General features: G+C 41.2%; 1 protein-coding gene across 3 annotated transcripts in view; it reads left to right on the forward strand.

Annotated features, from left to right (window-relative positions):
- LHFPL3 (LHFPL tetraspan subfamily member 3) overlaps nucleotides 1–13,846 on the forward strand; it is a 427,282-nt gene that overhangs the window by 366,490 nt on the left and 46,946 nt on the right. Inside the window, exon 3 of one of the 3 annotated variants that reach the window (XM_034766197.1) lies at nucleotides 5,358–5,405. The exons of 1 other annotated variant lie outside the window; for it this stretch is intronic. In XM_034766197.1, coding sequence (XP_034622088.1) covers nucleotides 5,358–5,374 — 17 coding nt within the window. In that variant the 3' untranslated portion in view covers nucleotides 5,375–5,405. The remainder of the gene's footprint in view (nucleotides 1–5,357; nucleotides 5,406–13,846) is intronic. One more of the 3 variants, XM_034766205.1, reaches the window with a different exon arrangement.

Below are 13,846 nucleotides of genomic sequence, written 5' to 3' on the forward strand. Positions count from 1 at the left end.
GAAAGCTTATGCTCCCAATACTTCTGTTAGTCTTAAAGGTGCCACAGGACCCTCTGTTGCTTTTTACAGATTCAGACTAACACGGCTACCCCTCTGATACTTTATATTTGGGGATTACTCAAAATGTCTTGAATCAGATTGACCCAATTCTATGTGTCTTCATAATTTACTTTAAAACCAAAGTAAAGCTAAATTCAGTTATTAGGTTGTGTGAATCTTAATGCTGACCTGAGCACAAAAACCTACGTATGCAAATAGAACTTGGTCCTGTGCTCCTCATTCAGCCAGAACTTTCATTGATTGCAATAGACGTGCTGGACTGAGCCCATATAATTTTGATTTATAGTTTATTTTGGAATATGATTTACAGTCAACCATAGAGAAGAGCAAATAAGATGGCCTTCAGGCCGAAATTCAAGAAAGGAAATCACTGAGTCGTTTGGAGGGAGGATGAGATTTCCGTATAGGCGAGGAATCCTTAGAAGTACAAATGAGAGAGCGATTTCCTGTGGAAAGTCTATAAGATGGGGAAAAGGAGGAGAAGAGAGGAAGTCAATACTGGAGCAGTGAAATTAACAGAGAGGGAAATAGGTAGATCTAAGGGTAGAAAGGTGGGGTGGCCTGTTTCATGGGGAGTTTGGAAAACCAGGTGCTAGTTTTGAATTAGATTTGAGATGGATAGGAGGCCAGTGAAGGCGAGAGAAGGGTGACATGGTTCTGTTTCATGGAATTGGAGAGTACTCTGGCCACAGCATTCTGGACACTGTGAATTTAAGGGACAGGGATTTAGGGAGACTAAAGAGTTACTTTAACTGAGCAGTCAAGATGGGAAGTGAATAAGTATACAAATAAGGCTTTCAACAGAACATCAAGGTAAGAACAAATAATATTATTCTATTAGTCTAATAGGCAGATCCTAATGCTGGGTGCCCTCAATTCCGTTGGAATTGGAAGTTGAAAATGCCCAGCACCTTGCAGGAAGCATCCAGCGCCTCACAGGATCAATCCGTAACACAGCAGAATAATATTTATATATTGCTGAAGTACATGCATATGGTACTCACTGATGTCAAAGTAGCCTTTCACCGTAACTGCTACTCATTTGTGAATCTGTGGGTCATTCATTCACTGGTAGTTTGAAAGACAAGATGAAAGTGTCTCTGATGACCTGCTGTTGAAAATCTTCAAAAACATTTCAAAGGCAGGCTTCATTTTAGGAGATGTTCATATCTGAAAAATACTAAAGAGGGTATTGTTCAAGAGAAATGTGCTAACAGCTCTACTCTAAAATAGATAAATTGTATAGTCTGATGTATTGTTAAAACTCTCTGGATATTACAAAAATAGCCCCTTAAAATTTTGTTCTGTAAACTTTCATCTGACAGATCTAGCCTCTGTAGAAGTTTCCAAAGATTCAGATGATGTACTGCTGAGTTATCATCATCATCTACTGACGCAGAACTCTCAGCCTCTTCATCTAAATATATGCTTCTATTAATTGGTACAATATGTAAGAGAGGATGCAAGGACTAGATTAATTTACAGGGGCTGTGCTGTGATGTATAATTTTAAGCAACTGCATCTCATTCTCAGCATAGCAAAGATTTTTTTTCAGCTAGTGATCTGGCACCGTTTCATATGTCTTGTAGGAGTATTTGCACTTTGCAGAAGTGTCAATTGCCATATTTCCATTAACTTTCCACCGTCCCCTCACAGATGGAACTATTTCTTAAGATTAATAATAGTGCTTATAATAAAAATGCTTATCCAAAAACCCTCTTCCTTTAATTTTGTAAATCATAGATAAATTAGAGTGATCCGATGGGTTAAGTGCAAATGAATCACACATGATCCTGGGAATTTAGCAACTGAATCCATTATTTTCCTTTTGGTTATGCTGTGGTTATTATAAATAACCTCCATGCTTAATCAGTGGAGACTTAGTCTATTAATTAAGAAGACACAACAGCGCATGTTTTATTGTAGTATTAAATCCTGCAAGTTCCCATAGGCGGGGTGCCATCAATACTTCTAGACGGGTATTATTACTCTGATATACATAGTGGAGCATTTTATTGGCGTCACTAACGGATGTTTTGTTGTTGCTTAAAAACAACAATAAACAGATTTACACCAATGTAGCAGAGAACTGAGTTAGACCCTCTATATCTTATTTTAGAGACAAGAGCTTCTAATAAATGTAATTAATTCCCCCTGTGGTCCTAAGCACAGGGGGCCTTCAAAACAATGACCACTCCAAAACTAGACTACATTTTTTGTTTGCTTCAGTTTGACTCTTTTTGACCTGAGCAGCTAGTCAAATTTCAGGGTCTGGGGAATGTTCCATTTGGGAGCAGAAATTGGGAGACTGGTATTTTCTTTGATGCAACTTTGTTTATTTACAAGGAATGTACGAAGTCCTGCTTCTCCAAATGCAGGAGGAACCGAGAACAAAAGGAGCAGTTTCTTAGCTTCCAGCCCCTGAGCCTCTTTAGTTAACACCAGATCCAAAAGCTCCCTTTCTAGCTTTTTTCAGAGTCACACTGAGCTCATGGGCTCTGCTTGGCTGTCTTGCTTTCTCTGCCTCTCTGTGTGTTCTTGTCTGTTCTGTTTCTGTGTGTTCCCCCCCACACACACACACACACACACCCCTCCTGGTTGCAATACTTAGTGGAACCCCACCACCACCCTCATGATGCTGGTTCCTGGGCAGACTTATTAGGCTTTGCTTTAGGTGTGGTCCCTTAACTGTCTCTGACAACTATCTTAAATGAAGGGCTTGTTAACATATCAGTTAGAAGGAGATTTTAATTCAACCAGAACACGGTTTCATCCAGCTCATATATATAAACACAAAGGGCCAAATGCTGATCTTGATTACTCCAGTATCAATATGCACTAACTCCACTGACTTCAGCAGAATTATTCCAGATCTATCCTGGTGACACTGTGGATATGTACATGGCAGCTGGGAGAGTGCTGTCCACACAGGTACACAGACACATGCTAGCTCAGCTCAAGCTAGTGAGCTAAAAATAGCAATATGGCTGCAGCAGCGACCCAGGCTAGCCACCCGAGCACAAACTCAGGGACTTGGGTGGCTAATCCTAGCCACCACCCATGCCACTTGGCCACACTGCTAATTTTAGCATATTAGCTTGAGCAAAGCTAGCATGTGTCTGTCTACCTGTACTGGGAAACACCCTCCCCCCTACACCCTGAGAGCAACATTTGGCCCAAAACGTTTGCTTTAGTGTTCAACATATGACACAGGAGATGTCACTTAGGGCCAGATCCTGCTCACTTTACCCACATGAGTAGTTGACTTAAATGGGGTCAGTCAAATGAACAGGGTTCAGCCCTAGGCCCCAGTCCTGCAAACACTTTATGCATGAGAATAACTTTTACACTTATGAGGAGCCCCACTCTGCTCAGTGTGGGAGTACCCATATGCATGAATGCGTTTAAAGGATTGGAGCCTTCGTCAGAGCATACTTGAATAGGATAGGAATTTATTGGGTTGTCTCTCAAGTATACTACTTTAGTGCAATGAGAGTGAGTTGTAATGACTGCTGCTTAATCAGAACAGAATCAGCATAAATTTCATTAAACACGAATGAATTCAAAGAGAGTCAAGGGACTAAGTAGTGTTAAATAGGTGTAAAATTCTAAACTCCAGTCTTACAATACAGAAGCAGAGAAATAAATATTGAAGAAACATGAAATGCTAGTTAATATCATTTATTCAGTACAGTATTATATTTCCAGTTTTTTTCAGCCTCTTAATCAAGACAGCTGCTTTGCCTTGTATCTCACTACACAACCAATGTATGCATTAATCAACAACATCACAGAATGTTTTATGTTTCATTGCCTAAATAATGTGCACATAGGAGGCAAGCCAATAAATCATTTTACGGAGGTTACACCAGTAGCAATATAATCAGAGTCAAAGCTTCCAAGAAAATAGAAATCGAGCTATGTCCTAAAAAAACCCCAAATTAATGCATTTCTTACCATCTGCTAGTAATCTTTAGGAAAGTTAATATATTATTTTTACTAGAAGCATATCTATCATTCAATCAATGCATTTAGATGTTTTCTGGTGAAACGGTAACTGATACATCAAATCGACTCTCCTTTTGGAGACAAAGCATAGTTTGTCAAAGCAGTACTAGTACTTGGTCTATATTCTTGGTTAAGAAATGATTGTCTTGGTCTATTCCGTCAAACAGTATCTATTCCAACTTTTCCTTCTAGGTTTCTTCTTGAACACTACAAATTAAGGCCACTTGTCTACTCAGTTTGAAATTCCTGTGTGAAAACTTCTCTCTCTTCCATCCTTATTACAGAGGTTAATTGTTTAATAATGTTGAATAATCATCTGCATTCACATTTTTCCTCATGAAAATTCTGTGCTTGTGGGTAACTTTTAGTGTCTCCATCATATGCACAGGTTACATGTATTCATACAAATACCTGCACACTTAAAAACATAAATAAAATAGGGAAACTGAGGACTTGAATCTTTGAGATGTTGCATATCCTCAAGTCCCATTGACCTTCATGAGAGTTGAGGGAGCTTAAAGCCTCACAATCACAGGCCCTCCATGTGTGCATAATTAGTAACACAAAAGATTTATACAATTAAAACCTAATGCACTGTGACTACTTGCATGAGTAAGGATTTGGCAGTCTTGGGTTCTTTAAAATGGTACATGTTGTTTTGAAAATACAGCTAACAGCAATGAACAGTGTACCTGCAAGACCAAAATATGTCTTTTTAATTTAATGCTGTAGCATGTCATTCAAAAGCATGAAAGATTTACATAGATCAGTGTATACTTAGGGACATATCTCAGGTGTGGTTTTATCATTGATCCAACTAATTATTCTGGCTTGTGGTAAGGTTTTTTTTGTGTGTGGTTTTTTTTACTGTTACATCTTTCTTCAAATATTTTTAAAGCACTCATGCAGACACAACATTTAAAATTGCTCACTGCTGGAAAGATGTTCCAAAGAATCTTACTTCTGTCACAGTGAAACAAGATGCAGTATTGCTCAAGACTATTTATTTTGATTTTTTTAAGTCTCCATCATGTTTTCCTCTATAAATTTTAGTTTTTCATCTGGTTCCTTGGTACATCACTGAATCATCCTCACCACTTGACTTTCAGAAAGCTCCATTTCTCTGGTTAGCAAAATAGACATGTAAGCATATGACTAGATAATTTCCTTCATCCCCTCCACACTGTTAGCACGAAATAAAATAATGAGATCATTTACCAGCTAAACAATGTATAAGATTTCATTTTATTTTACCTTAACCATTCTATTTTTCCCTCCCTCCCTCACAGATGATGGAAATGCTTAAAACAAACTAAGGTAGTATGAAACTGACTAATGTAAGTGTAAGCATGGCACCCAGTGGGCGAGCTGTAAAATGTTTGTGTGCTTCTGCCAAAATATGTTGCATGGCTTTCTGCTATTGTCTTGTGTTTCTGATGTTAGGCAGCATGTTTCGGTAACTTGTAAACATTTCATTTTATATTTATATTCCTAATGTTGGATTTGTATTTTTAAATACCCCCTTTTTAAAATGGTCCTTGGCAAATAATCATAACGTAGCTGCAAGCACTGTAAAAATTATTTGTTACAATAGTGTCCAGAAGCTCCAATCAGGACCTCAGCCCATTGGGCTAGGTTTTGTAGAAACACATAATAAGAGAGCATAAATTTGGTATGCACATGAGTTAGGAGCAATGGGCCAGATTTTTAAAGGTATCTAGATGCCTAGTGGGATTTTCAAAAGCACCAAGGCACTTCAACCTCATTGATTTCAATGGATGTTAGGCACTTAGATGTTTATGAAAATCCTACGAGGCATCCTAGTAACTTTAAAAATCTGGCCAAGTGTCAATAATCCTGTGAACTCTTCTGTGGTTGTCCCATGAAAATGACCCTCCAGATTGGCCACTGTAGAATTCAAGCTGTGTTAGTGTGGTAATCTTCTACCCTAAAATGAGTAACTTTTGTGTTACTTTATATAATGGTTGTTGTGTAGAAATCAAACATATTGTACTTTCACAGTAATATGTCCAAAAGATCATTCTCAGCCACAGAGATGATAGTTTCCTTTTTTTAAAAAATACCTTTTTATAAAATTTGAGTGAATATAATGCTCATGATGCTGAGACTAATAGCACTACCCTGACACAGGCAAGCTTCCCTACGCAGCTCTTCCAGTGCTTCTCATTAATGATCTGCAACACCCTTGCTGTTCCCGTCCTGGGTTTCTCTTGAGCAGAGACAGACACTTATATTAAACTGTCCTGGTTTTGTGATGTGCACAAGTGGGGGGTTGAATGAAACCACCCAACTCATTTTCATGTGCCCTAAGCTATCATTTGAAACCAGATCACCAGAGGTGACAGGTCAATGCACTAGCCCAGTGTGCCACTTAGCTCCACGTTTCTTTTCTTTTTGGACACTAGAAGCAGTGAAAAGCAGTTAGTTATTCTGAGTATGCTCAGTTCAACTCCTCACAGTTGAACTACTCGTCCCTTCCAACCCTGATATTCTGTGGTTCTATGATTCTACTCACGCGGGGTTTCATAGTTATATTTTATCATTAAATGAAAGTACAACTTCACCACAACATCTACATTGCTAAAGTGCATGGAATTAACAATACACGTTGTGTGATAACAGAATAACTTACCAGACTGTCTACCTTCTAAATTATTGCGGTTATAACAACTAGAAATTTGACAGCCATCTACATGACATTTTTACAGCTCTTCTCAGTTATCCAGCTTGAAAGCTATCACTCTCTTCCTTAAGGCACTAATGATTAGAACTAAAAGAGCTTGAAAAATCCCACCTGGTGAGCAAGGTCACCTTTTTATTCCCTAACAAAACAGATCACTGAGCTAACAAGGCTAGGGAAGCCTTAATTAATGTCAACAGAGTATATTAAAAGCAAAGGGAAAATAGGGCAGTAAAAATAGTACTCTATAGAAGTACGGAAGATTATTTTGTGAAACCATCCCAAGAGAAGCCAGGGAGCCTTAGCGTCAGATATTTCTAATGCGGGGGGTGGATTACAGAAAAGTGTGGGAATAACTAACACTGTCTTGTGACATCGCAGTTTTCTTCTTTGTGGGTTAGCCCAGGGCTGAAAGTAAAATTGAGACAGCTCTGGCCCCCCCGGAAGGGGCGGGGCCTTGGGTGGAAGGGGCAGGGCTGGGGTCAGTGTCCCCCAGCCAGCCCATCTGCACTGCCTGGCCTGCACCACCCGGGGCTCCAGTGGCGATTTAAATCGCGGTTCTGGGACAGCTACTTTTGCCCGTCGGCAGCCGGGGGGGGGCAAAAGGGGCAACGACATTAAAGCACTGCTGCCGCGGCGTTTTAAGGACCCTGCTTAAAGTGCTGCCATGGCAGCGCTTTGACGTCGCTGCCCCTTTTGCGCCCCCCCATTGGCGGCCCTGCTGGTAGGGACACAGCAGGGCCCCTGATGGGGGGCACAAAAGGGACAGCGACATTAAAGCGCTGCCAGGGCTGGTACTGGAAGCTACTTTTTACCGGTATGCCGTACCAGCCCGTACTACCTTACTTTCACCCCTGGTTAGCCCAAGCAGGTAGAGTCCCTGCAATGAAAACACAGGCTTGAGCTCAGAAAACAGAACATGTATTTATTTCCACAAGAGTGTAGTGAGGCAGCTCCCCTCCTCCTGCTGGTGCTGCTGACTCCTAAAAACACTTTTGCTTTTCCTCCAGGCAGGAAGTGCACCCCCACTCTCCACTTCCTCAGAGCAGTGTCCTTCCCCTCTGCACTGCAGAGACGACGCAGACAACGCAGTAATCCTGTTACAATTCTATTCATTTCTGTAGTACCAAGGATCTCAAAGCCCATACCTAAATTGTCACATCACATCCCTGTGGTCGAGAGAGATTATCCCTTATTTATAAAGTGGAAAAAGAAGGAGAGACTGGCCACAGTCCAGCAAAGCATGCTCTTAACTTTAAGCATGTAACTAATCCTACTGATTTCATAAAGATAAGCACAAGCTTAAGTGGTTTACTGAATCAGAGCTATAGAGAGGGCTAACTGACTTGCCCCAGGTCACCCAGAGAGTATGTTTCATGCTTCAGCTTCTGGCCATTCATTATGATGATTAGTTTTCTCTTAGCATTGGCATGGTAGAGGTGGAATGTGTTAGAATCTATCTTGCTGGTGCTAGGCTGAAGGCGCCATGTTTTGCAGTAGTTGGCTAGCTCTGCGGCATTGTCACTCAGGGTCTTCTCCAGATCAGAAAAAGTCAGAGCCTGTAGCCCACAGCAGATGTCGTCTGTGTAGATGAAATTCCATGACTGGGCTGGTGGCAGGTTATTTCTGTACAGATTAAACAAGGTTGAGCCTAGAACAGACCTCTGGGGTAACCTGTTCATTTGTTTTTTCCAAGCACTTGTTTTCTCACACACATGCACCTTTAACCGTCTGTCTTGGAGTAGCAGTTCGATGGCATCAGAAAGCCATGGTGGGAGGACTCTAGATATTTTAACAAGTAGACTCAGGTGCCACACTATATCATACGCTGCAGTGAGGTCAAGGAAAATAGCACCTGTTTTCAGGTTTCTCTAAAAACCATTTTCGATAAATATGTGATTAGCACAAGTACTTGGTCACATGTGCTTCAACAGACCCTACTGCTCATCTGCCCAGTTTCGACCTGCCACGGCCCTTCTTAACTGATTCCGGACTGGGCAAGGCCTCTGTGCAGTCAAACAGCACTGTTGGGGTCTTCAAGACAATCCAGCTGCAGCACAGATCAAACTATGACACACATTGTCGAGGGGTGCCCACTAACCAAATTCAGGGGTAGGCTCCGAGAGAGCCACTAAGAATACTATTGCTTGTAGGGGTGCCGGAATAATTTTTATAGAGAGGGTGCTGAGAGCGATTGAACCAAACTGTAAACCCTGTATATAATGGAATCCACTTCAAGCCAGAGGGTGCAGCAGTACCCCCAGCACCCTTAGTTCCAGCACCTATGATTGCATGACTCAGTGAATATGCCAACACTAAATAAATAAATACCCAGAGAGTCTGTGGAAGAGAACGCTGGTCTCTAAATTCCCAGTGTTGGTCCCCCACCACAAGACCATACTTCCGTTGTGTGAGAGCTGTAGTGACATCCCTAATGACAATGGAAAGTGGGATGATCTACCTACCCTCTGTGAGCACAGCATAATAATAATAGATGTTACTTTTGCTACATGTGGCTGCTGCCAGAAAGGGTAGGCTGAAAATAAAGCCCATTTTTTGTTATGGTACTACATGGTGTCCCTCTCTACTCTGTTAATCAGCATTCATTCTGTCAACATAATCCAATGGGAGGAGGGAAAAGAAACCTAGGAAAACCAATAGCATTTTATCACCCTGTCAATAAATTAGGCTAGCAATTTATTGCTATACCTGGGTAAGCACACAGCACTGGTGTACATACAACTGTACACAAATGGTTGATTTAGGATTTTCTAGCTACCCAGCAGTCTGATTTTTAGGGGCATCTTCTCATAGGATCTATCTTTAAATATATTTCCTTTTTGTATTCCTATTAACGATAATTGATGTCATGATTGCATCTCTCGTGATCAACTTCTTTACCGCAGTGCTTTCAGGGGGAAATGGTGCTCTGAAAAATATTGAAGACAAAAAGACCATTTACCTGTTCCTGTGGAACATGGATGTACCTGTACTGCACCAGGTTTATGTTTCAAATCAAAATTCTTAACAGAAACGTAAATAGGCTGTACTGTAGGGAATGAACCTTGACTGTCTGGGAGAGAAAAAGGTGCTATAATAGTACTATTCCATCTCTAACTTATAGGATGCTATTGTATTCAAAAATGCAAGAATGTTCCCCTTCTGTACTGGAATGAAAAAGCTGGCAGATATGTTTTTAGATTTCACAAGAGGGAAAAAAGGATGGATGATGGGGGAAGGGAAGCATACCACCTTAGTGTCTAGCTTTCTTTCTCTGTGCTAGCCAAGAAGAAGAAGCAGCGGGTTTTGTCACCTTAGTCTTGATCCTGGAATGCAGAAGGAACCACCATCAGGAAGTCCACAAAATGTGAGAGAACGGTTGTGTTGAAATAAAGACATAAAGCTATCTTCAGTCTGCAACACGTTATGGGGTTCTGCAATAGGCTTCCTGGACACCTAAACCCAGCTCTGAAAGCAGTGCTCATATATTCTCTGAGGTGCTCAAATTCAGCTTATCTATAAGGGGAAGACAATATTGCTTCCATCTAGTTTGTACTTGAGGATAGCTCAGGAAGTAAATCAAAGTATGCTAGGGATAAATCTTTGGAAAAGAGTATATGAAAACTTTGTTTTATTTGTTTCCACAGCTGTTGTAAAACTAACTCACTGGAGGCAACATAATCTGAAAATGGAATCTGTTACTAAAGTGGGAAATGACTTACCAGAAGAGCAAAGTCTTTATGTCTCTCCCTTACTATGGCTTTGTGGTTGGCATGCTTGCCTGTGGGCCAGAAGCTCCCAAACTTCATACTGCTACCTATTGCATCACTTGGGGGAGTGGGATTTCAGTTTGGAGATCACATCCTTTGGGTAAAATGTTACATTGAGTTCCCTGCTTCCTATTTCTAGTGATTGTCCAGGTTGAAGACAGAGAGAAAACCCTGGTGTATTGGCCAAGATTGCCTCTCAATAACTCTACTTCTGAAGTTCAGTGCTGTGTATTAGCTGTGCTGAAGCACACAGTGGCTGCTACAATTGGCTACAGACACTCTCACTACACTACTAGTATCTGTTGGGTTTATAAAACTATCTGAGCTAACTTAAATATCAGAGGCATTTTACACCACCAAGTCCATTCTTGAAAGAAACAATTTGGTGACCTCCATATCTGAATCTGGAAACTTGTGGTGGAATCAAATGTCTGATAAACTAAGCCGCTTGGAAACAAACAGCCCGAATGTTGTCCTGACTGCACAAGTTTGAATACCTGTGGAAAGATAACCGTATCACTCAGAATTCCATGAGGAGTTTTCTCTGAATGGTTTTATCAGGGCATGGGACTTGCTCCCACCAAGAACTGTCAGAGGGGTCTGTCCCCTAAACAGCAGATGAGGGGCAGAAACAGCTGTGGAAACAAATTAAACAAAGTTTTGATATGCTCTTTTCCAAAGATTTATCCCTAACATCTGTTGATTTACTTCTTGAGATATCCTCAAGTACAAACTTGAGCATGTCAAAGAATATATGAGCACTGCTTTCAGAGCTGGGTTTAGGTGTCCAGGAAACCTATTGCAAAACCCCCTTCACTCCATCCCCATCACCAGGGGCCATCCCCTTTGCCATGGCAGCACAACTCTATGGGTTGCTGTGAACCCCACCAGCAGCAAGAACAAATCACACACACACACACAAAGGAGGAGAGGTTGCAGACGTGCAGAGGAGTTAATACTGGCTAAACAAGCAGTAATTTGTTGGAGGGACAGTACCCCAGATACATCAACCCTTTTCTCACTGCTTCTAAACAGCATCCCCCACAAGTTGGTCAAATACTGAAGGGCTGTCATTGGATGGTTTCAATAGCCTTCCATCTGCATTGCATTTTAAAATTGTAGGAAGTCCAATTCTCAAAAGAGGATGCCTGAACATAGGACCCTGCATGCCTGTTTTAGGGACCTAAGAGCTAATTTAGGTACTTATCAGTAGGCACCCAAGTTTGAAAATTAGACCCTGGAGCAGGGACAACTCTATTTTTTTTTTTTAATATTAGGGTTGGAAGGGAACTCAGGAGGTCATCTAGTCCAACCCCCTGCTCAAAGCAGGACCAATACCCAGACAGATTTTTTACCCCAGTTCCCTAAATGGCCCCTTTAAGGATTAAACTCACAACCCTGGGTTTAGTAGGCCAATGATCAAACCACTGACCTATCCTTCCCCCCTATAGACATATGAATTATAAAGACTTCATTATTGACAGCAACAGACTGTTATTATTGGTTCTAATTAATAAGTGAGTCCTCGGACTTCTTCAAGGCAACATTTCATAATGGATTAGATAGATGGGAGATGTCATAAAATCTAATGAAGGTTAATTGTGATAAAATAGATTTTTGTATATTGGACAGCAGGCTTTGATTGTGTATCAAAATTCATAAACAAAAATAAGCACGTCTATTTTATACTGATGGGGGTAGTAGTTGCATCCAAGAACTATGCATTTAAAATTGCGAGCCATAATTTTCATAAGAGACTAGTGATTTTGGGTGCCCAACTTAAGACATCTTAAAGAAGTTTGATTTTTTTTTAGAAGATGGGTGCTGAGACCTTTCTGAAAACCAGGCTCCTCTAAGATGACCCAAGTTGGGCACCCAAAAATAAGGGCACCCAATATATCTAGTCACTTTTGAAAATCTTGGCCACAATGCACATCTATAGTCTCACTGCAAGGAAAGAGTTTGTGTGAGTTGTGAAATTGTTATTTATTATAGTTTTTGTACAACTTTGCAGAATATAGGTAAGTCTGATGCATAAATTAACTGCATTGTTTGCACATTTTGTCTAATTAATATCAGTTTGTGTAAAATATTATGAAGCCCTGTCCACATGCTTAGAATTCCTTAGTGATTTGCATTTGTATTGTTTTTCAAAAATGTTCCAGAAGAAGCGATTTTACCGATTCCTACTTTTGTTGTTTGCTATGTACCTAGTATTAAATCTCATCCCACAATTCTGGCCTAGAGATTTATAAAAGTTTGCAGTTTTCAGTCAGCAGGCCTGCTACTGATGGTGGCAAAGTTTATCAAGTGCCGCAAAGCAGTTTCCTTCATGTACTATTTGACGGGTCTATAGCAATGGTGCCCAAACTTTTCCTGTTGCGCCCCCCCTTACCAGTAATGGACACACACACCCATTACTGCACAGTTGGCTAAGCACAGGAGGTGGGGCTAGAGGCTGAACTGGCCTGGGAGCAGAGGGGGCATGAGGGCAGAGCTTGCAGGGATGGAGCAGGGGATGGGGAGGAGTGAAGCTGTGGCTGTGGTTTTGGCTGGAACTGGGCAGAGGGCAGGGCAGAGCTGCAGCTGGGGCCAGAGCTGGGCTGGGGGCAAAGCAGGGCTGGGTGGCACTCCCTCCCCCCCCTCCATGGGGGCTCGCCCGGGCCCCACCATGCACCCCTCAAATATTCCTCTATATCCCTCTATAGGGGGGCATGCCACACAGTTTGGGGACCACTGGTCTATAGTGAGAGTGGCCATAGAAGGTACTTACAGAATTTAGGAATAAATTAAGACAAAAGTGAGAATTATACAATGACTCCCTTGAAAAGCATAGCAACTATGCAGTAATACATGGCAATGCAAATGTGTTAGTTCAGAGTAATGTAGTAAATAACCTGTATCATTTCTTATGTGGAAAGTACACGTTTCTAATACTTGTCACTGAGACACCTGCACTCTCTTATCCACCAATAAGGAAGTGCGAACATAATTAATGTAAAAATTTCTTTAGAGGAACTAGAGTTAGTCTCTCTGGTGTTTGAACAGGGCATCAAGTATCAGGGGGTAGCCGTGTTAGTCTGTATCTACAAAAACAACAAGGAGTCTGGTGGCACCTTAAAGACTAACAGATTTATTTGGGCATAAGCTTTCGTGAGTAAAAACCTCACTTCTTCGGATGCATCCGAAGAAGTGAAGTTTTTACTCACGAAAGCTTATGCCCAAATAAATCTGTTAGTCTTTAAGGTGCCACCAGACTCCTTGTTGTTTTTGTAGATACAGACTAACACGGCTACCCCCTGATACT

The sequence above is a fragment of the Trachemys scripta genome, chromosome 1 (assembly GCF_013100865.1).
Source record: "Trachemys scripta elegans isolate TJP31775 chromosome 1, CAS_Tse_1.0, whole genome shotgun sequence".
NCBI lineage: Eukaryota > Metazoa > Chordata > Testudines > Emydidae > Trachemys > Trachemys scripta.